Genomic DNA, 26,037 nt, shown 5'->3' with positions numbered 1-26,037 from the left:
AACTATGAGCAACGTGGACGAGAGTCTTTTCGATGGTGTGAGCGCGCAGCAGCTCTTCCACAACAAGGACAGCAACGGCCTCACCTTCGATGATGTTATCTCTCTGGTACGCCTCACAATTCCGAGCGTGGCGTCGCTTGTAAACGTGAATATTCGCTGATTGTCTTGCCTGCTTGATGCATTTTCAAACAATTTACTGACTCTCTACCTCAGCCTGGCCACAGTAAGTTGCAGTTTACACGCTTGAATATCTTGGGGACATGCAATTAATGCAATTTTGTCGTTGTTAGTTAACTTTGGCGTCCAGGATGTGGAGGTGGCCACGCAGCTGACCAAGAAGATCAAGCTGTCGGCGCCAATTGTGAGCTCGCCCATGGACACGGTGACGGAGGCCAACATGGCCATCGCCATCGCGCTGCAGGGTGGTCTGGGTTTCCTGCACTGCAATAACTCGATCGAGCAGCAGGTGGAGATGGTGCGTGCCGTTAAGCACTACGAGAACGGTTTCATCCCCAAGCCGAAGGTGCTGGGCCCGTCGAACACTGTAGTCGACCTGGACCAGCTCAAGGTGTCTGGTGTACCTATCACGGAGAACGGACTGCCCACGGGCAAGCTGGTGAGTCTCGTAACCAGCCGCGACGTGGACTTCCTCGAGGACCGCTCGGTACCTCTGTCCAGTATCATGGTGCCTCTTGAGCAGCTGGTTGTTGGCACCTACCCGATCTCTCTTGAACAGGCCAACAAGGTGCTGAAGGAGGCCAAGAAGGGCACGCTTCCCATTGTGGATGCGTCGGGCAACCTCGTGTCGCTCATGACCCGCCTTGATCTCGTCAAGCACCGTGACTACCCGAACGCTGTCCGGGATACAAAGACGCACAAGCTGCTCGTGGGTGCCGCCGTGTCGGTTGACGAGGACGCCAAGCCGCGCATTGATGCGCTTGCCTCTGCCGGTGCTGATGTCATTACTCTGGACGCCCGCCAGGGTGACAGCGTCGCTCAGATCGAGCTTGTCAAGGTACGAGACCACTGTCATATTTTTTCTTGAGTCATGTTGCTAATTATACGGCATCGTTGTGCTTCCTTTTCCAGTACATTAAGCAAACGCACCCATTCGTGGAAGTTGTCGGCGGTAATGTGGTGACGATGAGGCAACTGAAGAACCTGCTGGATGCTGGTGTGGACGCCGTGCGTGTTGGTATGGGTGTGGGCTCCGTGTCTACCTCGCAGGTTGTGAAGGCTGTGGGCCGTGCGCAGCTGTCGGCCATCTACAACACCGCTCTCATGGCGAAGGACTACGGTGTGCCTGTCATTGCCGATGGTGGCATTGGTAGCCCCGGTGCCGCTATCAAGGCGCTCACGCTGGGTGCTTCGGTTGTGATGATGGGTTCAAGCCTTGCCGGTACTGCGGAGGCTCCAGGTGACTACTTCTTCCAAGAGGGCATGCGTCTGAAGGCCTACTACGGCAGCGGCAGCCATGAATACTACCGCCACCGCGACCCTGCGCACGCTGCCGCCGCCGTCAGCCACGTCGCTGTCGGTGTATCTGGTGCTGTCGTGGACCAAGGCAGCGTCCACAAGTACCTCCCGTACATCCAGCAGAGTATCCGCCACGGCTTCCAGGACCTGGGGGTGCTCTCCATTTCGCAGCTGCACACCGCTTTGTACAGTGGCGAGCTGCGTTTCGAGCGCCGTACCATCAGCGCACAGAAGGAGGGCGGCGTGCACGACTTGTTCACCTACTCCAAGCAACTCTACGCCTAAGCGAGTGAAATTACCGATGCAGAAAGCTAATGCTCCGTGCATCGAAGAAAATGTAAATAGCTGCCCCAAGCAGCAAGCACGACGCCATCGTCGATGTCAGGTTGAAGTGGACTTTGCCTTCCGTAAATACATGTTACTTACGGGGGTTAAATCGTGCTTCTTTTATGCCTATATAATTGCGTCAACTTACAATTCATGATCTCATTGGCGGAAAAAGTGACTTCTTATCTCAACTAGTCAGTCGCAGTAAACTATGACGCCGCCGCCAGAGCCGCCGCGCTTCTGGTGCCACGAGTGCGCTATCGCAGTGGAGACACGCGTGGACGAGCCCAGTGAGGAGGTCTGCTGCGTACAGTGTGGCGGCAACTTCGTGGAGGAGATCGAGGAGGTCCGACAGCCTTCCTTTTCTGCGTTTTCTCTTTTTTCCCTAACTATTGCTTTAATTGTTATTGCGAGTAGGACGATCCGCCACAGGACTTTCGGGTGGAGCAAGTGGAGGACACACAGACGCAGACGCAGCCACCTGCTGTATCTGCTGGGGATGCCACACGGGCCGAGATCCGCAATGAGTTTGGAGGCACTCGACCGCTGCCTCGGTACGATTTACATTATGTTTTATACTTCAGCATATTAGATGAAATGTTGGTTGTAATAATGATTTTACTGTATACTGTGTGCGGGGGACAGGCCTACGGCTCGGGCGGCGCGGTTTGGAGGTGTGGATGAAGGACAGGAGGGACCCCCGCCGCTGCCTGAGTGAGTTTAGTGGAAGCTTTTAGAGCTTTTGAAAGTGTTTGTGTTCATTATGTGGTGGATTTTGGGCAGCTTGTTTCAGTTGTTGTCGGGTGCTACTGGACAAAGCACGCGCTTCATGAGCAACTCTGGGAACCCCGTTGAGTTTTACGTCAGTGAGGCTGGAGAAGGAGGAGACCCGACGGGCATTTTGGATGCTCTGGGGGGCATGTTCCCGGCGATGACGGGTAACCCAGGTGACTACGCTTTTGGAAACATGGCGAATGTGATCAACCAGCTCATGCAAAATGACCCTAACCGGGTAAGATTCTGATGGACCTACTTGCGCTGTTATCTCTACTTTTAGGATAGGTAGTTGACGTAATGTTTGATGTCCTACTTTCCAGCATGGAGCACCGCCAGCAGCTAAGGAAGTCGTGGAGAAGCTACCCAAGGTGAAGATAACCCAGAGCGAAGTCGACGGTAGTGCTGAATGCCCCGTTTGCAAGGATTTTTTTGCCGTCGATGACGAGGTCCACCGCCTCCCTTGCGAGCACTCATTCCACCCAGATTGCATCTTGCCTTGGCTCAAGCAACACAACTCGTGTCCGCTTTGCCGCTTTGAGTTGCCCACAGATGACCCCGATTATGAAAGACGACGGGCGGCGACCTCAACCACATGAACCAGCAATTATCAAGCTGTATGAGCCAACTCCATTTCCAAGCACAACACATATCTCCAAAGCAAGCAGTACACGTACCGGTAGTCGTTTTCGTCATTTTCACTGATAGAGTAGTAGGCCAATTTGAATAAATGAGATGGTCGTGGGAACGCGGTGTTTTTGGCTCGATCTGGACGCACCTTCCAAACTGAGGAGTCGGCGGATAGATCGTTTGAAGAATACTCGGATGCCAGTGCTGAGGCCCGGCTCTAGCGTGCTGAAGCCTGGGGTTCGTGAAAGGCAGCGCGAGCTGGAGACGGTGATCACCAAATATGAAGTGAGTCACCTCGGACTAGTTGAGTTCGTGTCACGTGTGTGCATGATGCTGAAGAAAACATGTTCTACTAGCTCCTACTGGCGATCGGCCGAACGAAAAATCCAGACTTTGCCTCGTTGGACCTGCCACAACTTGTTTTCCGTCTTGCAGGTTTGTGTGGCCACGCTTTAGGAGGGCTGTAGCTTTGCCTTACTCAAACCCGTGCTGGTTCGGAAGAATGTCATCTTTGCTTGGCTCGACTTCAGCGAGCTGCTTGGCAGATCGATCAACACGGAAAAGAACCTGCCCTATCAGATCTTGATGGAGGAGACGAAGAAGCAAGTATCGCTGACTCAGCGGAAACCATGCAGACAACACTACAAGATATGCTTGAGAAGACGCGACGACTGTACCAGGTACTCGCGCACATTGAGTAAATTGGTTTCTGGAGAAATTTACATTCGATATCTGCTCGTAGCTTCCTGAGATTGCCAAGAGCAATTTAGCTGTGCAAGGAGAAGTTCAAGTACTACTTGAAATCGGAGAACTGCTTACCTTTTGTGGGGTACGTACTGTGCACACAAGGAAGAAGTTGATTGCAGACGAGGAATTCATTTTTGTGTTATTGTTATTGGACTGTAGAACCTCGCAAACGCGATGGCTGTGTACGCAGAAGCGATTCGGTTGTGCTACAACATCGAGGACGAAACCACAGAGGCGATTCTGGTACTTATGTAATACCAATCCAGATAGCTAACATTATGCCTAATTCCCATGTTTCGCCTTTCGTGCCCAGACATCAAAGCTGCGAAAGCTTCAACGCCATGCCGACGCGATGGAGCACGTGGAATCTCTTGTGAACGAACGTGCGTCAGATGGCGGCGATAACAATGCAGAAAGCGAACGAAGTAAACTCAAGACGGCATTTGAAAAGCTCGCGGGTAGTAATGGACTCTTGACGAAAGACCAATTGAAACAATTCGCGACGGAGCTAAGCATGCGTGACGCCCTGAGCAACAGCGAAGTTGATGGAATGTGGAGACAAATACAACGAAGCGACAAGAGTGTGCAGCCTCGCGATGGATTAGCAGTTCCATCAACTGCCAGCATTTCATTTGAGACGCTATGGAGATGGTGGGTGTCCGATGCTGTGCAATGCTTCGAAGTACTGCTGTAGTACACGAGGAGCAACACCTCGCTATAGAAGGATGTACACAGTATACTAACATTAGCTGCGCGTACAGAAGACAGCAACTCGCCGGTGCTTTTACTTTGATGTAAAATGTTTGAGTTTATTGCGCAGTGCTTTGTCTTTTCCTTCGAGAATGAGATACAGGCGATATCTACCTAAACTAGCCGAGCGTCGCGAGCGCTCGCTGCGCAAAGAAGACAACATCGGCGTCACCGTCCTGCAGCAGCGCCGTCAGGCACGGGGTAACAGTGCTCGCGCACGATTCCGCATCTACTTTAGGGCCGAGAACCTCCAGTGCTTTTGCCACGTTGAACCGGATGTTCGGAACAGGGTCCTGTACAGGAACAAACCGTCAATACACCGTCACCGACATCAGCAAGCAATTAGTTATTTCTTACCTGAGCCAGCTCCACGACAAGCGGAATCAGGAGTGTTTGGATCGTATCTGGGGTCATGGCTTCGCAAAGCACCTTCACTGCGTGCAAAGACGTCAAGCGGTGCAGGTAGTTAGCGTTTGAGTGCATGGTCAAGATCCGCGGCACCACGCTCGCTCGTGCCCAATCCACGCCGAAGTGCTCCGTCAGGTTCTTGAGGTTAATCGTGGCCGCCTCACGGATCGAAAATACGTTGTCTACCAGCCATGACATGCAGAGCTCCGCCAGCTGCTCTTCGAAGTAGTCGCGCCCCAACTGAGCCGCTAGCAGCGGAATATACTCTATGATCGCAAGACGAATACGCCATTGACGATCTTCCGCAAGATGCACGATAGCAGGCAGGAGCGACTGTGACAGTAGCTCAATCCCGATAACCTATTCAGCGAAGTAGTTAGTCGTCAATCACAATTGCCGAGCCAGAACAATTTTGATACGCTTACAGTATTGCCCTCCTCCAGGTTCGAGATGACATTTAAGCGGACTTCCGAGTTTTGGTCATTTAGCAGCTGCAACAAAATAAAAGTAAGCGAACCCCCCAATACACTAGCGATGCGAAAACCCACTTACAAGTAAGAACAGAGGAAGCAGGTGCTCGATCGTGAGGTCTCGGCCCAAAAACGGCGCAACCTTCATCACCACAGCAGCTAGAGCAGAGCGCACATGGTCCGACATATCACGAGCAAGACGTTGAAAGCAAGGCACAAGCTTCTCCACAATCCGCTGGGGCTGCAGAAGCCGCGCGACACCAAGGACTTTTGACGTAGCCGCAGTACGCACTTCAGCTTCGTTATCCTCTAGCAGAGAAACGATAGAGTCGCAGAATGTCGAGTTGATGGTCTCTGCATTTAAAGCCTCGCAGATCTCCGGGAAGCGGTTGGCCACCGACCACCGCACACGCCACGACCCGTCACGAGCCGTCTCAAAGATGGTTGGCAGTACCTGAGTCGGAAGAATTTCCGCGGGAATCAAACGTGCCAGCGCAACAGCGTTGTCAATCGTATGTATCCGGACAGAGTCCTGGCGGTCCTGAGCCAATGCTAGATAAAGCGGCAGCATTTCTGAGCTGGCGCTAGGGCCGTCCATAACTGACGCAAAGCCCCCAAGTGCAGCGGACGCAGCCTTACGCACCATTGGCGTATCGTCACGGCAAAGCTGGCCGAACATTCCGCGCATCTCCGCCTGAATGTCAGCCGGAAGTCGAGCGTAACCCACTTGAAAGAGGCTGCACGAAGCAATCCGCGACGTAAACCAATCGCGTGTGACGAGACGCCGAAGTACCGGCACGAAGTGCTCCGACACGTGGTCGGGCTCCATGGCCTCCACCACTTTGCAGATCGATCGCACCGCCATGTCACGAACAGAGGCCTCGTCCACCGTGGCCAACGACTCGAGCGGCTTCAGCAGCAAGTACGCGTGAGTCGGGCCGCCCACCACTGCCACGAAGTCTCCAAGCTCCTCTGCCATCACCAGCAGCACTTCATCCTCGTCATCCAGCGAGTCTGTCAGGATAAAGAGATTCAGCGTAAAACCCAGCAATTAGGCGTTTGATAGACTTGAAAAGGAACTCGTGCGTACCGTTCATGAAGGGCAGCAGCTCGTTCTGCGTACGTTCAGGACCCAGCGCCTCCGCTAAAAAGAGTGTGCAATAAATCGGCGCAGTACGTTAGTACCGACGGCCTTCGATGGTATCAGCAAGACAATAGCAGCAGCTACCGATGATGCGGATCTGGCGAATCGAGTTGAGGCGCAGTTGCACATCTTCATGCTTGAGCTCGTCCACGAGGATCGCAATCGGGTACAGGCTGTTGTCCTCTGTGCAATATCACATTATAGACGTGAGCCACATCCCTCCTCCAAGTAAGAATAATAATAATCTATTCTTACCAGCCGCTGTCGCCGCCATTTTACGCCGTAAATCCGATCTGTTACGTTAGAACCACGACATACAGGGTCGAATCCTGGCCGTCAGATGACTGCAGGCCGCGCCCAAGAGACGGGGGGAAGACGCCGCACCTGGCTTGAAGCTGCAGGGAGCAGGGAGTGAGTGGGGGAACTCTGCCGACGCTCGCTCGCTCTCCGACTTTTTGGGTGTGCCGAAGGGAGCGATCCTTGGCGGCGGGGAGCTGCTGACAGCCTTTTGACCAATCCGAAACCGAAACCGGTGATTTCCGCGCATCCATTGGTCAAAATCATAACTTAAACAAAACTGCCGCAAAGTTTTCATGAATAATGCAAGCAGAAATGTTGAGGAAGGTGACGAAAATGACTTCGAGAAAGAAGATTAAATAACTGCATTTTTTGCTTAGCGTTGTGGTGGCTGTCCACTAATCCATGGTCGCACGTCGCTACATTGTCCTTGCCGTCGTCACGGCCGTGTGGTTGCTTAGAATTCGAGTTGGTCGTGGTCCTTGAAGCTGCCCTTGAGGTCGGAGGGCGCGTGCTTAGACGGAAGGCGCGACTGCTCCAGCTGTAGGTTTTCGATATGACCAGACGTGATACCCTGCGAGACCATACGGATGCTGCAGTAGATGACACTGGCCCACTCCATGCGCTCGTCTTCAGTGCGCGTCTGCAACACGAGCTTGTCCGAGGGCGAGCGCGCCACCACGATGCACATGTCGCGGCTAGGGATCTGCACCAGGTTCAGGTAGCAACCGTACAGCGAAAAGGACTTGCGGTGCTTAAGCTCGGCCGGGGCCTTCTTGCCCCCGCTGAACGACTGCACCTGCTTGTAGTAGTGGATCTCGCCGTTCGTGACGATGACCACACGCTTTTTCCAGTTCTCAAAACCCGAACGGGACTTTTTGATCAGTACGCCACGCTTGTACGGCGGGAGCAGGAACTCCAGCTGCAGCGGGAACGAGGACGCTCGCAGGATCTTGCGCGCCTCCGCGTACGTCTCTCGAAGAATGCTGCGGCCCTCCACAGAGACAAGCTGGCTGCCCACTGCGACGCCCCGGCTTCTCGGGCTGGACGCCACGATGAGGGCCTCCGTACGCTTTTGCATTTCAATGTCAATATCCTCGGGTCGCTTGAAGAGCACGCCAATCCTACCCAGCGGAATCTCCTCGGCGCGCTTGACGACCAACGACAAGCCGGCCACCGTGTCCTTCTTGCCGGCCATTCGGCCGAGTGCCGTCTGGGCCTCCTGCAGCGCTTCGATCCACAAGTGCATCGAGTTTTCGTTGTGTGCGTTCAGGTGCATCTCGAACTTGCCGTCTTTGGATGTCAGCACGAAGTAGTATTTCCGCCCATCGGGGCACTGCGCCATGCCTGGACTGACGATGGTGTCTTTCAACGGCACGGAGCCCTTCAGCTCGCTCTGGTTCTCCGTGTAGTACCTCAGTTCGCCCTTTTCGATCCGGAAGAAGCGGTTCTTCCAGTTCTTGTTCACGTGGCCGCGCTTGAGCAGGCAGCCTTCCATGTGAATGTACGACGTTGGGTCGTCGTAGCGCTTCCACTCGTGGTTGCACTCCGTATCACGTACGTAGAATTTCACAGTCTTACGCAACGGGTCCCACGGCTGGGTGGGTACGGCTCCAGCCGCATGCAGCCTGGCGATCCACTTAGTCATCATGCGCTGCGACGGCGCCGAAATCATGAGGTTGCGCTGTGGCGTGGAGATCAAAAACACAAAATTCTTGTCCATGGCGTTGGCCTGCACCGACACGTCCGCCTTGGAGCCGTAGCCGATGTCGATAGACCCCTTGAGCTTCTTCAGCGTCTCGTCAGCATAGTACGACAGCACACCGTCATTCCGCAGCACGAAGAAGCGCCAGTTCCACGTCTTGAATTGCTGGCCGCACTTCTCCAGCCAGCCTTGCATGACCACGCCCATCTCGTCGTCCTGGGGCCGCAGGGCCACATCTGGATTGTGGGCCGTGTTGCGAGGAGTCTGTCGCTCCGGTCTGCTGTCCCGGTCCGCGGCCTCCTCCTCCGTCACTTGGGCCATGACATTTTGCCCCGTCTCCGAGTTGGTCGACTGGCCCAGCACATTCATCCACGAGAAACGGAACCCGTCCTTGACGCTGTTGCGCTGCGGCGTGGACGCTGTCGTGGTCTTCGAGCGAGCCGATCTCGTCGCCAAGGCCGGGGATGGAGCAGCCGCTACCACGTCGTCGTCGTCTGCTCCGATGGACACGTCCGAGTCCTCCGAGTCCGAGCCGACCAGCGGGGGCGGCGACTGAATGGCCGTCACCATTGTCGTCATCGTGTCGTTGTCGTTCTGCGCGTCCAGATAGCGGTCCGTGGACGTGGAGGAGAAGCGGCGCTCCGGCTGCTGCGCGTAGACGTCCGGTGGGCTCTGCAGTGGCGCACTGCGGCGTGTAGGTGCGGGTGTGGAGTTGCGCGCCTCCCACGCGGTGTGGCGGCGGTGGCTACTGCTCGTCTCCGCTCGCAGCTGCCGCCTCCGCGGCGGTTGATGCTCTGGACGCCCGAAGGCGAGCGGCTCGTCCTCCTCCCCCGCGCCTTTGACGCTGTGTCCCACGGGCTGCGACGCCGAGAAGTCAAGCCCCAGCCATTTTTTCAGACCCATTGGCAGCCACTACACAGCGAAGAGGTGCGTGTTTGCCTGTGTCGAGCGAGTAAATGGCTCGCCGGTTAGCAATTGGGTTGTGACGACCGCACTCAGGCTGGAAAGGTTGTGTAGGGGCGTTGCAGGCGTCAGGTTTAGTGTACCGTATGCTATGTTACAGATCGTACCTAAATCGATTTACCATACAAATCCAAGTGCCAGGTGGTGGTTGTCAAGTGGCTCGTACCGATCGAATATGGCGGTGCATTGTGTTGTAAGGGTAGCCAAAATTTGCTTTGAAAAAATGTGGTTGCCAGCTTCCACCTGAGCAATAGAGCGCCGCGAATCCAGCAAAATGACGCGGTCGCGAGGGGCGGTCACAGATGCGGGTGGCACGTTTGGGCTCCTTCCACATCGTCAAGGCACTGGCGGCGATGAAAAAAATGGTCATTCAAAGCAATTAGTCGGGCTGCACATTCGCTATCTTCAATCGCTATTCCGTCAAGCACCAGTTTGTTTCTGCGGGCATGTATGTACTGAAAAGGTTCTGAAACGGAGAGGGTCTCGTTACTGGAAGAGCTCGGCCGGGAACAGCTTGGGCTCCAGCTGCTCGTCCACGAGGAACTTGAGCGGGAAGTACACGATGTGGCCCTGCACGTTGCTCAGCTCGTGCTTCTGCTGAGCGATGTGTGCGCTCTCCTTCATGTTCACGTTCATGGCGCCGCTGAACACCGACTTGCGCCCCCGAGCGCTCGTCTGGGGCGACATGGCTCTGTCGCTCAGCGAGGACGATCGCCCCTGGTCACCGTTGTTACTGGCGATATCCGTGGTGCCGCTATTCATCGCTGCGGCCACCGCCTCCTCCGCACCACGGCCCGACGTGTCGAGTCCCTGCGCGGACTGGATGTGCTCGTCAATCTGAGCGAAGCTTGTGACGCTGTCGGACGGCAGGCACCCGAACACCGAGTCGTAGATCTGGTGGTTGTTCATCGCCTGTTCCTGCATGGAAAACCATGCATCCTTGCTCACCGGGTCTTGGTACTTGTTGTACAGCGGCGTGCCAGGCTCAACGCCGAAGTGCTCCTCGAACAGCTTCATGCGGAATGAGTGCGCGAATTTGCCCACGTTGTACGTACCGTCGGCGATGGCAATCTCCTCCTCCATCTCGTGGTCCTCCACCATCACAGCGATTTCAGAGTCGCGGTCGCCGCACATACTGCGCTCGTTAATATTTGCAGAGCCGATAATGCAGGCCCGGTCATCCACGATCATCACCTTACTGTGGATGTAGACTTCCTCAGTCTGAGCTTGTTGATCCTCACGGTTGCTGTGGTTGCGCAGACCGTAGAATGCGATGTACTTGAAGGGGTCGTCATCTTCCAACTCTTGGTACAAACGCTGGTAAATGGAGTGCTCGCCACGACAAATAGTCCGGTATTGCCAGTGCATCACACCACGCAGACTGCTAGCGTCCTTGTCATCCGGCTTGCCAGGGAATGCCGGCAGCAGCGGCATCACCACAATTACGCGGAACTTCTCGTTGTTGTCCGACGCGCGGCGAATCCGTTCAACCAGCGCGTTGGCAATGCGGTTCGAGCAGCCGTGGTCTCCCTCGAGACCAGACACAAAGAACTGGTTCTCAATGTACACGAAGTGCTGGGCTGACCCAATTAGACGAATATACGCGTTCTGGATACTGCGTTCCGTGGCCACACCACCGGACCATAACGACAAGCTGCGCAGAATTTGCGTGTGCACGCGGTAGCCTCGCGCAGCCACTTCCTGCTTGTGCCTCTCAAACACCTCGTCATTGTCTTCATCATGGTCGGGTAGGTCCAGCATCACCTCGCCGCTGTCTTCCTGCAGGATCGGCATCGTACCTGACTCGTGCTGTCCGCTCAGCATACGCGCCATTCGGCGATCGCTGTTAAACCCACGGTTGTCGGTGTTTGCACGAGCTCTCGACAATCCGCGCATAGCACGCACAGCGTGAACAGCTTTCTGAAGCCGCTTAGTCAATTGCTGCGGACCCTTCTTGTCAATAACCGTGACCGGGTAATCCTTCATAGGCACGAGGTGGTGCAGTTTGCGTGATTTCTTGCGGGTTGACACTGAATAATTCCAGCGTTGAACAAAGTGGCGAGCAACATCGCGAGCAGGTTGACCCTCGAGCCGGCAGTGGCAATCGTGCCACGGCATGCGGGGCACCACATTGCGATCAATCATATCCTCTTCAGGTCGATCAACTTCAACAAAGTCCTTCTCACGCGGGTTGGAGTAATCCTTGCCCACAAAGTCCGTTGGCTTGCCGGGCTCGTCAAACAGTTCGTGAGTGTGAGTGTCCCAGCGTCCGAAGCACAGGTCAAGACCGCCAACAAAGCTGACCCGTTGGTCGACACTCACAATCTTTTCGTGGTGCGACCACAAGCCAAGCTGCTTCATCAAAAAGTCTGGGTCTCGCAGCACGTGAACGTTCTTGTGCAATTTGCTGAGCACCTGCTTCGAGAACATGCTGTTCAGCGTCAGCGCCACGGATATTTCCTTGTACATGAGCACATACACTTGCACACCCTCTTCTGCCTTCTTCTGCAGCGCAAGATCAAGTCTTGACTCGGGATACTTCTCGGCCGGACGCAGCAGATGAATAGTTGGGCAGACCCACCAACCGGCAATAAAAATCTCCTTTGTGGCTGACTGAATAGCGTGGTAAATAGCTTCGTATGCGCCGATGCCATCGACATACCACTGCGCGAACGACGTCATGTGCACCGGGTTACGCGGGATGGAAAAGGATCCATCGCGGTGCGACTGCGACCAGTTTGAGGCCTCTGCAACGCGACGGATATCGTTCGCCCACTTCGTAAGCGCCTGCTTCGACTTGGCCTCCATCTGAAGGACATACGTAGAGTTCGAGACCAACAGCGTCGTACTGGATCCAGTGGTAGCGAGGCCGCGCTCGATGTTGAATTTGCTGTCAAATAAGAAGGCCTTGCGCGCAATCGTATCTTCAATCGAGTCGAAGATTGCAATACTTGACGTCTTTAGCGAGACCCAGCGCAAGCGTTTTGCGCGAAAGTTAACTCGCTTCACCACGCACATACAGTTGAAGCACTCGTTATCCCACGAGGCAGAGGCGCGATTGATACGGACATTCTCGCGGTTGCCCTTCAACCAGAAGCGAGTCTTCAGCCAGCCTTCGCGGACGGACGTTCGGCCCATTTCATCGTCAAACGTCGAGTTGCTCACCTGGAACAGCGCCGCTACATACGGCGAGCGTAGCAGCCGCGGCACTTTCACCACCATCTCCAGAAGCTGCTGCACAAGTGCAACCATCTCGGGGCCAACCGACTTGTCGGCAGACGTCAGGAAAAGCTTGCGTAGCTGCGGCCACCGCGAATCTGCAGCTGCAGGCGTAGGACCCGGCACGCCAGGTGCTCCAGCCCCATGTTCAGCGCGCTCTTCCTCTGCCACCTGGGCTGCCGCCGACGACGGTGCATGGCGGAGATGCGGTCGACTCTTGATGTAGAACCAGAGACTCTGGATGGACGATTTGGGAATCTCCACCTTCCACTTGTAATTCTTGTACTTCAACTGCAATTGTCCACACACAAGTGTTCATCTTAGTCCACAAGTAACAAACATGACTTTACCACAATTATTGTTCGTACCTCGACGTCGTACTCGACGTAGCGCGTGGGCCACGACTCCTGGAAGCGTCCGCCGAGCACGTGCACCTCCGGTGGCTCTTCGAACACGTAAATGTCCTCGTCCGGGTTGTGGTGCAGAAAGCCAAAGTAGTCGGCCGAGTCGGATCGCGGCCGGCCGCCGGCGGTGGAGGCCGGGCCGGTCCGTGTCGTGTCGAAGACAGACGACGTCGCGTGCGCGGGCGGCTGGTGCTGCTGCGGTTCCTGCTGCTGCTGTGCGGCGGTCACCACGTCCGCAACGCTGGGCGACGACGTGGGCTGCTGCTCCGTGGCGTCCATAGCGTGCGAACCAGGCGGTCGAATTAGAAGTGAAGGTCAGCGGTTGTGGTGCTGGCTTCCGGACCAAACTGTCGCGTGACTGCCTGGGCGGCGATTGGCTGTTTGCGAGAAACCGGATTATGGGTGCGAAAATGGCCCTTTCAACGCCGCAACCAGCTGGATTGTTTTGCGGTGACTTATTGCAGCCTGCAGCTTGCAGGTGGCGATTGTTGTGGGGGCAATGAATGGCTGAGTTGGTTTGCGCGCGAAGTCCCATGCCGCATGAGGAAGCAGGCTGTTGGCGCTGAGGCAGCGCACGCCGGTGCAGTGATGTGGTAAGGAGACCTTGAAATGCCACGTTCCTGAATTTCGAGTCCGCATAGCTTTGGTCGGCTGTACTACGACTCGTAGAGACCTGCGGAACTAATGCGCTAAGTTATCGGAGACGTTAGGAAGAACTCGCCTAAGCTGCGATCGGTCGTGTGCGGTACGTGTGCTGATGCGACGGTAAAGCAGCAGTCGTTGCAAGTGTGAAATCCTTGGTCCGAGATTGTTGCTTCATGTTCCATGGTCCACGGTATCTCAACCGGTGTGGTTAAATTCATTCCTGTACAACACGACCGCGACAAAAAAAGCAACGACCTTGAAGCAGCCAACCACAGCACCACCGTAACTTTAGTTAGCTACGGTAATTAATTGACGTGGTCCACATGTCCCATTTGCCTCGTCCCCCTCAATCCACAGCTGAAGCGGCACTTGACTCGCCACTATGGACGAGCGTCCGATGCTGCGCGGCATCTTCGCCTTCGAGGACGAGGAGACGCCCGAGTGGCGTCGCGTGGTCATGTCCGAGACGTCCGGCGGAGTGCCCAAGTTCGCCACCAAGGCGGAGTGCGAGGACTTCATCCGCAAGCACTGCTGGCGCGGCTCGAACCCGGACTTCCCCAAGCTGCAGCACGTCTTCAGTATGCTCGTGGACTGGCAGCAAATCACCGAGGTACTCGTGCCCAAGATCCACGAGTACGACGCCAAATTCCCACTCGATCCCACGCCGCCCGTGAGCGAGCACAACCGCTTCGCGCAGGGCGAGGGACTCCCCATCGCGGAGGACGTCGACTACCGCGTCAACATGCCGTTCCACCGGCGCACGAACCGCGAGTCCACGTTTAACACGCTGCGCTATTTGTTTTTCCACATGCGCTGCGGCATCTTCGTGATGATCCGTCGACGCCGCGTCGTTATCTTTGCGCCGTTCGCCAACAAGGACTACGAGAACAACTGGGGGCATAACGTGACCTTTGACAGCTCGGACGGTAGCATGTTCGCCTACTACCGAGAGAAACAGCGCTACTACCGGCGCGAGAACATCATTCCGGACGTGAACAAGTGGTGGGCCAATGGCAACATCATTTGCAATGAGCACTGCAGGTACCGCAACAAGGAGGACGAGACGCAGTACTGGGGAGACCAGTTCCTCACGCAGCTGCGAGACATGCTCGAGGACGCGTGCAAACACCGGAATATCGCAGACTGCGAGTTTTTCATCAACAAACGCGACTATCCGCACCTGAAGGTGCGTACTGGAGCGGAGGTGTGAAGTGGCTGCCGTTCTAACCTTTAGGTGTGTCCTATTTAACTGACAGGAAAATTTGAGCGAGCCGTATGGATTCTTGTTTGACAAGGACGACCGTAATCCGGACGACGATATTCCTCTTACCGATCACCTTTACGCGACGTACGCGCCGATCATGAGTTTCTACGTGTCGAAGCGCTTTGCTGATATCCCGTTCCCGTGCTCGGAGGACTGGGAAGCAGCTACCGGTCTTGTGTTCCCGCAGTCGTTCAAACATACTCACTGCGACCAATGCCCGTGTCGTAACCCGGTGCATTGTGAAAACGACTGGGAATGCTTTTGTGATGTAGGGGCCAACAACCGAAAGCGGCATGGTATCGAGGGAGCTCGCGACTTGTTCACGGCCAACAACTTTCAGAAGTTTTACAAGCCGTGGGGGGACAAGGTGAACACTGCATTCTTCCGAGGTAGTGCCACTGGCGGTGGCACCACAATTGAAACCAACCAGCGTCTGCACTTGGCTCACCTCTCCAACACATGGAAGACCGATCCTGCAATGAACGGTGAGGCCGAAAGGGATGCTGCAACAGCAGACCATGAACAGGAATTAGTGCCGCTACTCAATGCTGAAGTGACGACTTGGAACCTGCGCGATAAAAAGATTGCCGGCAAGCCCATGACGTTCCTGCACAACGAAGACTTCATTTTCGAGGGTGGGCGCCAGCATTTCATCCCTATTTACGAGCAGTCCAAGTTCAAGTACATTTTGTACGTGGAAGGCCACTGCGCTGCAAACCGTTATGCATTCCTGATGCGCTTGGGTAGCGTGATCCTCAAGGTCGAGTCGCGCTGTGTCGCTGATGAAATGTGGTATTACCCCGTGCTTAAACCGTTTGAGGACCATGTGCCAATCAAAGCAGACCTTTCTGACTTGGCAGAGAAAATTCAGTGGTGCCGTGAACACGACGACAAATGTCAGCAGATTGCAGCCCGCGCCAATGAACTTTATGATAAGTTTGTATCGAAAGAGGCCATCCACGACTACATGGAAGTAATCTGCAACCGAGTTGCAGAACGTTTCCAGACAACGCCAACATGGTACAACCGCCCAGAGGACGTTGAGTCTATGAAAAAGCCCGACCTTGGCCACTCACGAGGAATGTGTGTCGGCGGTGCTAGTGCGCGTTACTGTAAGCGTTGTCTCGAGATGAAAGATGACGATGAGGAAGAGCGGGCGAAGCGTGATCGCGAGCGCGAATCCTCTCGCAATAATGACCGTGCTGAACGCGGTCGTGGTAGCTTCTCCTACAACGACTCTGGTCGCGACCGAGATCGCGATCGTAGCCGCGATCGTGACCGCTATAACCGCAGTGACAGAGGAGGTGACTATGACCGCCGCGACCGGGGATACGGTGCTTCTTCGGATAGAGAAAGATATCGCCGAGACGACAGAGATCGTGGAGACAGGAGTCCAAAGCGGCCGCGCGTACAGCAGTGCCGTAAATGCCGTCGTGCGAAGTCTGCGTGCCAGTGCAGCTTTCGTGGTCGTTAGCTGAGCTGCTAACTCGAACTAACCGTCAAGATTCGAGGTAGAAGAATAGTCGGCAGAGCGCAGGGGCTTGATGGTTCAAGTCGGTAGAGACCTAAGCTTGCAGCTAGTTACGATACACTTCTGCCATGAACGAGCTATGAATACACGCTGTACGCTTGTTCAAACCACTGGCACAGCCCAATAGTTGCTTCGAGCTTGAATGTTGCAGCTTCGTGTGGCTTGTGACCAGACCAGCGGCTTTTGTCGAGGCCAGCACCACGCGAACGTAGGGCGGTAAATGTTCAACACGTCCACGAAAGTTCGCTGGTATTCATGTTCTGTACTACATCCACAGCTTCTGCCCCCCGCACCAACTCTCAAAGTACGCTCAATTTGTGATTCTCAGATGTGCATGTATCCATTGCAATAGTCTGCTCTAGGCGACCCAAGCGATCGCCAACTCTGGAAATGAACCCGGGCAAGAAACTACGATACAAGCGAAGTCATCTCCATCAGCAGACGCAAGTAAAAGAGACCCGAACGAGATTCTCAGATCCGCGTCGAACCTCGAGCTGAACGAAAGTATCAGTACGAAGAAATAGATTGATGTATTACCTTGTTGCGCTATACGAATACGAATGCTTGCAAGTCCCCAACCAAGACATGACATTGTCGTCTCGAGCAGGTGAATTTTGGGCTATTATTTTTGTCTTGGAACTGCCGCCATGCCGTTCACTCTTGTTCGCCAGCTCAATCTCCGAGACCCTATCGGCGTGACAAGTTCCAGTGATGAACCCCAAGAGCACAGACTGCGGGACACCTTCACTCACGAAGGACCCGAGAAGGAAAAGAGTGTTCCAGCGGCGACTTCAAAGCCAACTTTCCGAGTCAAGAATGCTGGAGGTGCTTGATCGCTCTTTGCAGCACGAGCGACCAGATAGTAGTGGAAGTGGACGTCAGTCCATTGGTTTAAGCAATCAAGAACAGGAAGAGCAAGAAACCAATGACGAGGAGGAGAAGGAAGAGGAGGAGCAAGAACTCGTTTGCGTTTCCAAGATGGTCAAGTTGCCTGAAGTTGAGCCGGTGTTGGTGAAGAGCTCGGATTTCCAAACGGGCGGTGTGCTGAAGACTGTGCGCTACATCCACAGACAGCGAGCAATTCTGTCTGTTCAACAAGAGAACCAGGCAGAGCACTAAGAGAGTACCAAAAGACACGGCAAAATGGGGTCGACGCACCCGGCTGCGTCTATCTTTCACATGTCATACATACCTAGCAAGTACCCACTCTATCCAAACATCCATCCTCACAAAAGCCTACTTCTCTACTCTACCTCGGTGCCTTGCAAGAAACTCTCGAATTCGTTGGGATAAAAGTTAGTCCCTTCAAAAGTTTCATCTCGACACAACTTCCCGAGCTCCTCAGCTACCTGTAAACATAAACATCGAAAAATAATGCGTGAGCTCCACAGAGCGACTAAAGCAATCAGCCAGGTTGTTTCACGAACCTTCAAATACTCCCAGGCTAGCGGAAACGATGTGTGCATCTCGACCGAGACGTCGGTGGAAGTAATGTAACCGGAGCTAGACTTTTGTGCCATCTTTTCCAGACGCTCAGCTACCTTGTCCTCGCGATGAGAGTCTGTTTGCAGTACGATAAGACCGCCAGCAAACTTGCGTACGCTGTATCCCAGGTTGAGCTTCTTTTGCAGCAGTGCTGCGTGGTACAGATCATCAGGAGATACTAGCTCCACGCCGCGCGCTCGGTTGAACATGCAGTAGATATCCGAGAGAGTCATAATTCCTCCGTTCCGTGGCATATGATCAGTGAGGTACTCCGCAAGCTGTCGCGCGAGTTGCTCGTAATACGCCGCACCAGAGTTCTCGCGTGTCACCGGACTGGTGATACCCATATCCAGCATCAGCGCGCTGAGCTTGTTGATATCTTCTTCCCGAGACGTCGCAGCTCCATCCTGCTGGTCCTCTCCTGCTGTGTCTGCCGCTTTCTGGGTGTCTACATAGCGTTCAATCAAGCTGACCATATCTCTGGCCTTTATCATGAGATTCGCCAAGTCGGAGAATGCCGTGGCGGCCAGTTCCGTCGTCTCCTTCTGCGCCTCCTGCTGGCGTCGCATGATGCCTGCAATTCCCGCGTCTGCAGCATTAAACTGCCTCTTGACAAGCCGTCGGTCGGCCAGGTGGCTGGGCTGCGTGTCTCTCCACGCCTTGCGCTTGAGCGACGCTTCTAACGGACTGAAGAAGTCGTCGCGGCCGCCATCCTTGAACGACAACTTGAAGAACGACGTGGCAACGGGCTGCGTGCGCGTCGTGATGTCTACCCGCACTTTAGCGGAGCGCTGCAGGAAGCCTGCCTCTTTGGAGATGCGCGCGATCCACTGGAGCGGCACGAAGAAGGCCACGGGTGGAGAGCTCGTCTCATCCATGTAGAAGAGGCGGTGCGTGGTGACGGAGCAGCGTCCGTGGAGGTGCGGTGTCTTGACCGCGCGGTCGTAGAGCCCGATGTGCTCCTCGCTGTAGATCTCCACCTCGTTACCAAAGAGTGCGGGACGGCCGGCGGCCGTGAGCGGCAGAGCTGGGAGAGCAACATGAGACGAGGTAAGTAGTGCGTCAGTAGGGGCCGGTAGAGCAGAGGAGAGCGCGCACTTTGCAGCAGATCCAGCGCCGATATATTGGCGAACGTCGGGTGGCCATGAGGCCCAGCGCTGCGAGGCTGCGTGGAAGACGTGGGCGCGCTGGAGCTCACGGAGCGTGGGGACGACGACGCTTCGCTGGCCATGGCGAGGGGGACGACGCTGGTACCGTGGCGGGGATCGGATTGCACCTTGAGACGTAAATGTGTTTTAAGAGGTTCAGTTGTGGCATAATCAGAGGATGGCTGCCGCGTGCGGTAAACTTGAAGCCATATCGGGTTCGAGAGGGGTGAAGCGCTTGGAGGCGCTATTTCTGTAGCCAGATTCTTGCTGCAAGAAAGAGATCTGTGTTGCTCGCTGCTGCTTGCAGAAGAGGAAAGCATCGACGACATGACAGGTTTGGTCTTTGACGCTCGCGAAATTCCTGTGGAATGGATCCTCCGTGAGTACCAGCAAGTTTGCGGGTCCAGTTGCTCCGTTGATGCCCATGAACAGGAAGACGAAGAAGAGATGCAACACGCTACCGATGGGAGCTGGTGGAGTGCAATAACATCGAACACGACTTCAGCTCAGCAGCTATCGTTGACGAAGAGTTTGCCAGGCCTAAACGCAGCGTCCACTGATTGCACGGTGCATCCTCTAGCCTTGGGTTGCGACGGTCTACTGATAGTACTGGCGTTCATCCTCGGTGTCCTAGTTGCACTGAAAGCTGGCGTGCACATTTTTCAATATCGCTTACAGCACCAGAACGGCCGCGATGAACATTCCAGCTAACGATCGAAGAAAAGAAAATAGACTGAAGAAATGCCCTCAAATTTGTATGCACCAAGTTGAAGTTGTTCCTCTGGGAAGTTTTTTTTACAGCTTCATCCGTTTCGGGCCGCGAGGTGGCGCTGACGCTTATGATCTCTGTCGGCATTCCATGCAGCTCCGCCGCTTGTACTTGCGATATTTCCCGCCAGCGTTGCGGCTTGAATACGCGCACTCTAATGGCCAAGTGGGTCTCAAGACCATCGAGTTGCCGCACCTCAGTGCCGAATCCAACGTTGCATTGGTGGCTCAGCAGCTTATCGACCAAGAGCGATTACTCACGAAGACCACTACGTCCAAAATCAAAGAACTGCTTCACCGCTTGGTGGACAAACACCTCGTCTTCGCAAACCACCAGCAAAGCAGCGCCTTCAAAGCGCACTCGGTGCTACGTCCCCACCAACTTCCGATGACGAACATGGCATGCAGCAAAAGTGCTAAGCTAATAGCAACAAGCAGCTACGATAAGACTATCCGATTGTTGCGACCGTTTGATCCACCCAGCACATCGCCATCATCGCGACACAGCAAACAGTGCGAGAGAGAAGTAGCAACATTGGCGGGCCACGACGGCGTAGTGTTCAGCTTAGCCTTCAACAAGCCGTACGCAACGCGATTGCTCTCTGGGTCTTTCGACAAAACGTGCCGGCTTTGGGATTTCCAAACAAAATCTGCTGTCGGAGTCTACCGAGGTCATGCAGGAGAGGTTGTAGGCGTTGAGTTTGCTCCTGGTGCTGGTTATAACAGTGGGTGCTTCGGAAGCTGTTCGGTTGATGGTTCCGCTATTGTGTGGGATGCACAGACGGAGAGCCCTCGGCTAACTCTTTCCGGGCACTCTGCAGAAGTGTCGTGTCTGACTTTTGACTCGGCGGAGACCAATCTCGTTGCCACAGGATCCTGTGATTCTACTGTGCGGCTTTGGGACACACGTTACGGTGGCTGTTTTCGTTGCATCGAGCAACACGATGCCGAGATATCTAGCGTGTCATTTGACTACCAGGCAAGCACGCTCTTGTCATCCTCTGCTGATGGAACGTGCAAGTTGTGGGATGCCCGCACTGGAAAATGTATGCACGACTGGGAAGATCATCATGGGCACGAGGTAAGTCATGCTGAGTTCAATGCTTCAGGTGCACTTGTGGTGACGTGCGGCTCGGACGGCAAGGCATTTATCTACGACACCCTTACGGGCACCAAGCGGTGCACATTGGCTGGTCATCATAAAGCTGTGAGCAAGGTTTGCTTCAACATGCAGGGGCAACAAGTTCTTACCGCCAGTACCGATGGAACGGCTCGCGTGTGGAACTCTTTCTCTGGAGAGTGCCTGCAAGTGCTCCGTGGTCATGAAGCTGAGGTATTTGACTGTTACTTTAGCTATGATGGCAGTGTTGCCCTTACGGCATCTATCGACAATTCTGTTCGCGTTTGGGAGCGCGAGGCAGATTAGATCTGAACGCCTAACAACACACTATTATAACGAAAGCATTGAAATCTGAAGCCGCAACAACTATGATTGCGAAGTGCCACAGCAAAAAACCGATGAAAAAAAAGTAGTTGAGCAGAAGTAGTAGCTATAGTAAAGCAGCATGCATAAGTGGAGGAGCAGCGAGCGAGCCAATCAAACCCCGACGCCACCGAGCCCAAGCAAACTGTGAGACTTAGCAACAGCCCTTCTTAACGGGTGCCGGTTTTGCGTTGAGGTTGACGTTGTCCTTCTTGTGCGGCCCGCCCTCTTCCATGAGTCTGTTCTTCACTTCGCGCGCGATCTCGATGAAGCCGCCCTCCACATTGATGTTGTTCTTCGCACTTGTCTCGAAGAACTTGACACCGTACTCGTCCGCTAATGCCTGGCCCTCCTCCGTGCTTACGACCTTGTCGTCCGTCATATCGCACTTGTTACCAATGAGGATCTTGTTCACGTGCACATCGGCGTGCTGTTGGATCTGGCCCACCCAGTTGCGAATGCTCTGGAAGGACGCACGGTCCGTGACGTCATACACCAATAAAATACCCTGCGCGCCGCGGAAGTACGACGTCGTAATGGTGCGGAAGCGCTCCTGGCCGGCTGTGTCCCAGATCTGCAGCTTCACCTTCTTGTTGTCCAGCTCTATGTTCTTGATCTTGAAGTCGATGCCGATGGTCGTGATAAACGTCGGTGAGAACGAATCGTTCGCGTAGCGCAACAGCAGACACGTCTTTCCCACGCCTGTACCAATAAAAAAAATAATCAACCACATCGTCAAAACACCGTCCTCAACGTCATAGTCTACGCCTAAAAGATCTGCATTACTGTCTGTACGCACCGCTGTCACCGATCATCAGTAGCTTGATCTGCATGTCGAAAGGGTTCTCATGGCGGGCCATTGTGGACAGGGTTACAAATCTGTCATCACCAAGCAGAACAGTACAGTCAGCACAACCGTCAGAGTGAGCCAAGTTGCACGTGCATGGACACCAGCACTCGCCGCCTCCCACTTGCCCATGCCCCTCAATTCCGTGCGTCCAACAGCTAGAACGGACGCAAAAGAAGGCGGAAAAGATGTCGACACGAAGAGAGAAAAAGGTATCTTCTTCTGTCAACGATCCAGGCAAAACGGGCAAGCGGCAGCAAGGACGAGAAGGTCATACGCTGTACCTGCACTAGCTGAGGCGTGGGGCGGGCGGCTGCTTCCTGGAGACGACAAGAAGCGCGAGATGGGGCGGCGGCTCGGGCGTTCGTTCTCTCACGTCGGTTGTTGAGTTATTTTCCGTCTCCCCCCGCTCGGCCTACGTAACGCATATAAAAAGGGTCTATTCGCAGCCAAAAGTGATGTGCGTGTACATTACGTTAGTGTGCACCACACCGCTAAACTGGTTGAAGCGTCGGGCGATATCGGTCAGTTTCCAAGAGCGCCACTGAGACCAAGCACCGCTCGCATCATGGCCATCAGCCGTACGGGTTTCCTTTTCTTTTCTAGTACCGGTTGATACGTTTAACCAATTGCATTTGTTGCTCGATGAATTGACGGGGCTTGCTTGTCGTTGTGGTGTCGTCGCATTGCAGCGAAGGACGCGGCCGACAAGCCACGCATCGAAGAGTTCGTGCAGGGCAAGCCGCTGGGCGAGGGCAACTTCTCGAGGATCGTCGAGGCCAAGCACAAGGCCACGGACGAGCAGTTCGCGCTGAAGGTGATCGAGAAGCAGCGCATCAAGCGGCTGCGACTGCGCCACCAGAATCTCTTCAATGAGATCAACATGGAGAAGGACATGCTCAACGCGCTGCGCCACCCGAACATCATCCGACTGTATCAGACCTTCCAGGACGACAGCAACCTGTACTTTTTGCTCGAGCTGCTGGACGGCGGAGAGCTGCTTAGCCACCTGCTGCACGAAGGTCGACAGCTCGGACTGGACGAAGACCTTGCGCGCTTCTATCTGGCCGACGTCGTCAATGCCGTCGAGTTCATGCACGCCAACAAGGTGCTCCACCGTGACTTGAAACCGGAGAACATGGTAGTTTGCAAAGACACGGGTCATCTGAAACTCATCGACTTTGGCACGGCCAAGAACTTTGCGGACACAACACTCAACGGACCCAATTTCGTTGGCACGCCAGAGTATATGCCCCCGGAGACAATCGACAACAAGGAACCAACCTACGCAAGCGACATGTGGGCGTTTGGTTGCATTGTTTACCAGCTTCTGACAGGAGAGACTCCATTCAGTGGTGGCAGTGCCTACCTTAGTTTCCTACGTGTTCAGGATGGAAACTACTACGTGCCGGACTATCTCTCTGACGAAGCCAAAGACTTGATCAGCAAACTCTTGCAGAAAGACCCAATGGCACGTCTTGGCGGTACGCAAGCTGATGCCATGAGTGCAGTCAAAGGTAATACTTCTCGTAGGCTATGTAGTATTCAGCGAGATTGCTGCGGAAGTCTAACGTTCTTTGTATCTTTTGGACTGATTAGCGCACCCGTTCTTCAAAGGGATTGACTTTGGTAACCATATGCAGGCGATGCAGCCTACATCGCAATTCTGTGGATCGGAGCTGTTTCCGCTTGTGAATAGCCTCGCTAGTGTGGAGAAGAATCGCAACACCGATCACCTTCTGGATTTCAGCGGTGAGGCGCTGCAGGAGCAAGTCGTCTCGCTTTCGGCACGTGACAGAAGCATTCTGATGCATATCCTCAGGCGGAAACAAATACTACATCTACCAGGTGAGCGGGCGGCAAAAACTATTGTGAAATTATAGTCTGATTTGGCTAACAAATTCCGGGTGTTACTTAGGCATATATCCACGCTTCTTCAGCTCGGTTGGTCGAGGTCGTTGCTTGTACGCTTGCAATGGAGGATATACAGGATTTACGCACGACCTCCAAAACCAATGGAGCGACAACTTCTCTTTCATGCAGGTTAGTATATGCACATGCAATTTGCTCGGATCGGACCAGCATAATCATACTTTCTGCGTGTGTACTTGTGATTTCCAACTTTATTAGCTATCGGGGCCCAAGCTTGGTCACGCAGCAGCTTCAGTGGAGGCGGGCAATCGTGGAGGATCCACGTGGGAAACAGAATCAACAGCTTTCCTCGAAGCCATTAAGGTCCTAAATTCTCAATCTCCAGCATTCGTTGTGATATGCGGCGACTTTATCAACGCGAAGCCAAGCCAGGAGTTCTACGAAGCGCAAGCCACAGCTTTCCAGAAACTACTCAACAAGATCAGCCCCCAAATCCGGCTGGTGCGAAGTGCTGCTCGATATCCTATTTGCCACATCTAATGAACCTTTTTCTACTACAGGTGTTTGCTGCCGGGTCTGACGAATTTGACACGCGAGAAGAGTTGAAAAAGTATCAAGAAAGCTTTGGCGATGCCCGATTCAGCTTTTGGTACGTGGAGCACTGCGTGTTGAAACTTTTTGCTACTTGCAGAACTCATCTTTCAATATTTTACTACTTCACAGGTTTGGTGGAATCAAGTGTATTGTGGCCAACAGCACGATACTTCATCGTGTGAAGGAATTTCCCGAGGAGGTGGCAGCGCAAACAGGTTGGTAAATTTATTGGCATTGCCACGACAACAAGCTGAACTCTGTCTTTATGTAGAATGGATGAAAAAGGAGCTGGAGAACGGAAAGCTATGTGCTCGAGGCACCGTTGTGATTTCTGGTCGCTCGTTCTCTCCAGTCGATACGAAAATGAGCAATAACGAAGATGCAACTTCGTCCGATCAGGTTGGTATTCGCTTTCGAATGATTGGATCGAACTGGTGCTTATTCTTATGTTCTTGTCCCCTGCACAGCTTCATGCAAAATATTGGGATATGATTCGAGATGGCCAGGCTTGCCTCGTGGTGAGCGGAGGATCAACTGTAGACAGCTTATCCAGTGTCATAACGAAGGCTGTAGAAGAAGACGCGGATGAGTACAAGTGTGAGCTCGTGTCTTGCAAAGCACCATGGGGAGAATCTTCAAGTGTCATTCATCATACCAAGGTGTCTCAAGCTGGTGTCGTCACCAAGACACTTCATATTGAGAGCTCCAATGCTACTTCGAGTACTACCAGTGCAACCGACACAGCAACGAAGCATACCCCACTTACTCCCGAGGAAGAAGGCCAAGAGACCGTGCTAGCAGCCGAAATGGTCACGTTGAGCGTTCACTCGGCACCCACAGAAGAATGAATGTGCTACCGTATTTCTACTATACGATAAGCCCCTCGACAGAAGATACAACCATAAAAACAAAAATGTCGATATTCTGGTTAATATCGTTGCCTTACACATGCATTTGAACCCCACATGGAAAGCACTTGGCTCGTTCACTGGTGCAAGTTGCCTGGGTTCATAAACGTTGCTTTGCTGCTCCTAGCTGCGCGATGGATGCACTTGTTCCCGCGTTGGCTAAAAGTTCCACAAGACA

General features: G+C 54.1%; 10 protein-coding genes across 10 annotated transcripts; 5 read left to right on the top strand and 5 right to left on the bottom strand.

Annotated features, from left to right (window-relative positions):
* Positions 1-4: 4 nt before the first annotated feature.
* On the top strand, positions 5-1,761 carry KRP23_6179 (Inosine-5'-monophosphate dehydrogenase; the record flags this gene model as incomplete). The annotated part of the gene is made up of 4 exons (XM_067891339.1): positions 5-106; positions 214-223; positions 291-1,015; positions 1,090-1,761. The coding sequence occupies 4 exons, from the start codon at positions 5-7 to the stop codon at positions 1,759-1,761; spliced, it is 1,509 nt and encodes a 502-aa protein (XP_067745705.1).
* A 253-nt stretch (positions 1,762-2,014) lies between these two features.
* Positions 2,015-3,176, top strand: KRP23_6178 (E3 ubiquitin-protein ligase RING1-like; the record flags this gene model as incomplete). The annotated part of the gene is made up of 5 exons (XM_067891338.1): positions 2,015-2,149; positions 2,221-2,357; positions 2,449-2,517; positions 2,587-2,815; positions 2,901-3,176. 5 exons carry the CDS (start codon positions 2,015-2,017, stop codon positions 3,174-3,176), a joined length of 846 nt encoding a protein of 281 aa, XP_067745704.1.
* A 226-nt stretch (positions 3,177-3,402) lies between these two features.
* On the top strand, positions 3,403-4,648 carry KRP23_6177 (uncharacterized protein; the record flags this gene model as incomplete). Its single annotated transcript, XM_067891337.1, has 6 exons — positions 3,403-3,492; positions 3,564-3,642; positions 3,709-3,887; positions 3,950-4,036; positions 4,114-4,197; positions 4,268-4,648. 6 exons carry the CDS (start codon positions 3,403-3,405, stop codon positions 4,646-4,648), a joined length of 900 nt encoding a protein of 299 aa, XP_067745703.1.
* A 175-nt stretch (positions 4,649-4,823) lies between these two features.
* On the bottom strand, positions 4,824-7,277 carry KRP23_6176 (Serine/threonine-protein phosphatase 2A 65 kDa regulatory subunit A alpha isoform; the record flags this gene model as incomplete). Its single annotated transcript, XM_067891336.1, has 8 exons — positions 4,824-4,997; positions 5,062-5,472; positions 5,538-5,603; positions 5,665-6,596; positions 6,673-6,726; positions 6,811-6,909; positions 6,982-7,019; positions 7,111-7,277. 8 exons carry the CDS (start codon positions 7,275-7,277, stop codon positions 4,824-4,826), a joined length of 1,941 nt encoding a protein of 646 aa, XP_067745702.1.
* Positions 7,278-7,480: 203 nt separating this feature from the next.
* KRP23_6175 (uncharacterized protein) lies at positions 7,481-9,631 on the bottom strand (the record flags this gene model as incomplete). Its single annotated transcript, XM_067891335.1, has 1 exon — positions 7,481-9,631. The coding sequence occupies one exon, from the start codon at positions 9,629-9,631 to the stop codon at positions 7,481-7,483; it is 2,151 nt and encodes a 716-aa protein (XP_067745701.1).
* A 546-nt stretch (positions 9,632-10,177) lies between these two features.
* Positions 10,178-13,593, bottom strand: KRP23_6174 (Phospholipase D zeta 2; the record flags this gene model as incomplete). The annotated part of the gene is made up of 2 exons (XM_067891334.1): positions 10,178-13,201; positions 13,279-13,593. 2 exons carry the CDS (start codon positions 13,591-13,593, stop codon positions 10,178-10,180), a joined length of 3,339 nt encoding a protein of 1,112 aa, XP_067745700.1.
* Positions 13,594-14,341: 748 nt separating this feature from the next.
* KRP23_6173 (uncharacterized protein) lies at positions 14,342-16,701 on the top strand (the record flags this gene model as incomplete). Its single annotated transcript, XM_067891333.1, has 3 exons — positions 14,342-15,145; positions 15,216-16,335; positions 16,445-16,701. The coding sequence occupies 3 exons, from the start codon at positions 14,342-14,344 to the stop codon at positions 16,699-16,701; spliced, it is 2,181 nt and encodes a 726-aa protein (XP_067745699.1).
* Positions 16,702-17,998: 1,297 nt separating this feature from the next.
* On the bottom strand, positions 17,999-19,470 carry KRP23_6172 (Vacuolar protein-sorting-associated protein 36; the record flags this gene model as incomplete). The annotated part of the gene is made up of 3 exons (XM_067891332.1): positions 17,999-18,103; positions 18,182-19,266; positions 19,338-19,470. 3 exons carry the CDS (start codon positions 19,468-19,470, stop codon positions 17,999-18,001), a joined length of 1,323 nt encoding a protein of 440 aa, XP_067745698.1.
* A 2,322-nt stretch (positions 19,471-21,792) lies between these two features.
* KRP23_6171 (Ras-related protein Rab-8A) lies at positions 21,793-22,453 on the bottom strand (the record flags this gene model as incomplete). Its single annotated transcript, XM_067891331.1, has 2 exons — positions 21,793-22,340; positions 22,438-22,453. The coding sequence occupies 2 exons, from the start codon at positions 22,451-22,453 to the stop codon at positions 21,793-21,795; spliced, it is 564 nt and encodes a 187-aa protein (XP_067745697.1).
* A 600-nt stretch (positions 22,454-23,053) lies between these two features.
* KRP23_6170 (3-phosphoinositide-dependent protein kinase 1) lies at positions 23,054-25,799 on the top strand (the record flags this gene model as incomplete). The annotated part of the gene is made up of 9 exons (XM_067891329.1): positions 23,054-23,066; positions 23,178-24,002; positions 24,085-24,333; positions 24,404-24,528; positions 24,616-24,858; positions 24,918-25,006; positions 25,081-25,166; positions 25,223-25,350; positions 25,419-25,799. 9 exons carry the CDS (start codon positions 23,054-23,056, stop codon positions 25,797-25,799), a joined length of 2,139 nt encoding a protein of 712 aa, XP_067745696.1.
* Between the last annotated feature and the right edge of the window lie 238 nt (positions 25,800-26,037).

The sequence above is a fragment of the Phytophthora ramorum genome (assembly GCF_020800215.1).
Source record: "Phytophthora ramorum isolate Pr-102 chromosome Unknown Phyram_PR-102_s0005, whole genome shotgun sequence".
Classification (NCBI taxonomy): Eukaryota; Oomycota; class Peronosporomycetes; order Peronosporales; family Peronosporaceae; genus Phytophthora; species Phytophthora ramorum.
Note: the sequence above shows the minus strand (reverse complement) of the source record. Positions and strands in the feature narration are given on the sequence as shown.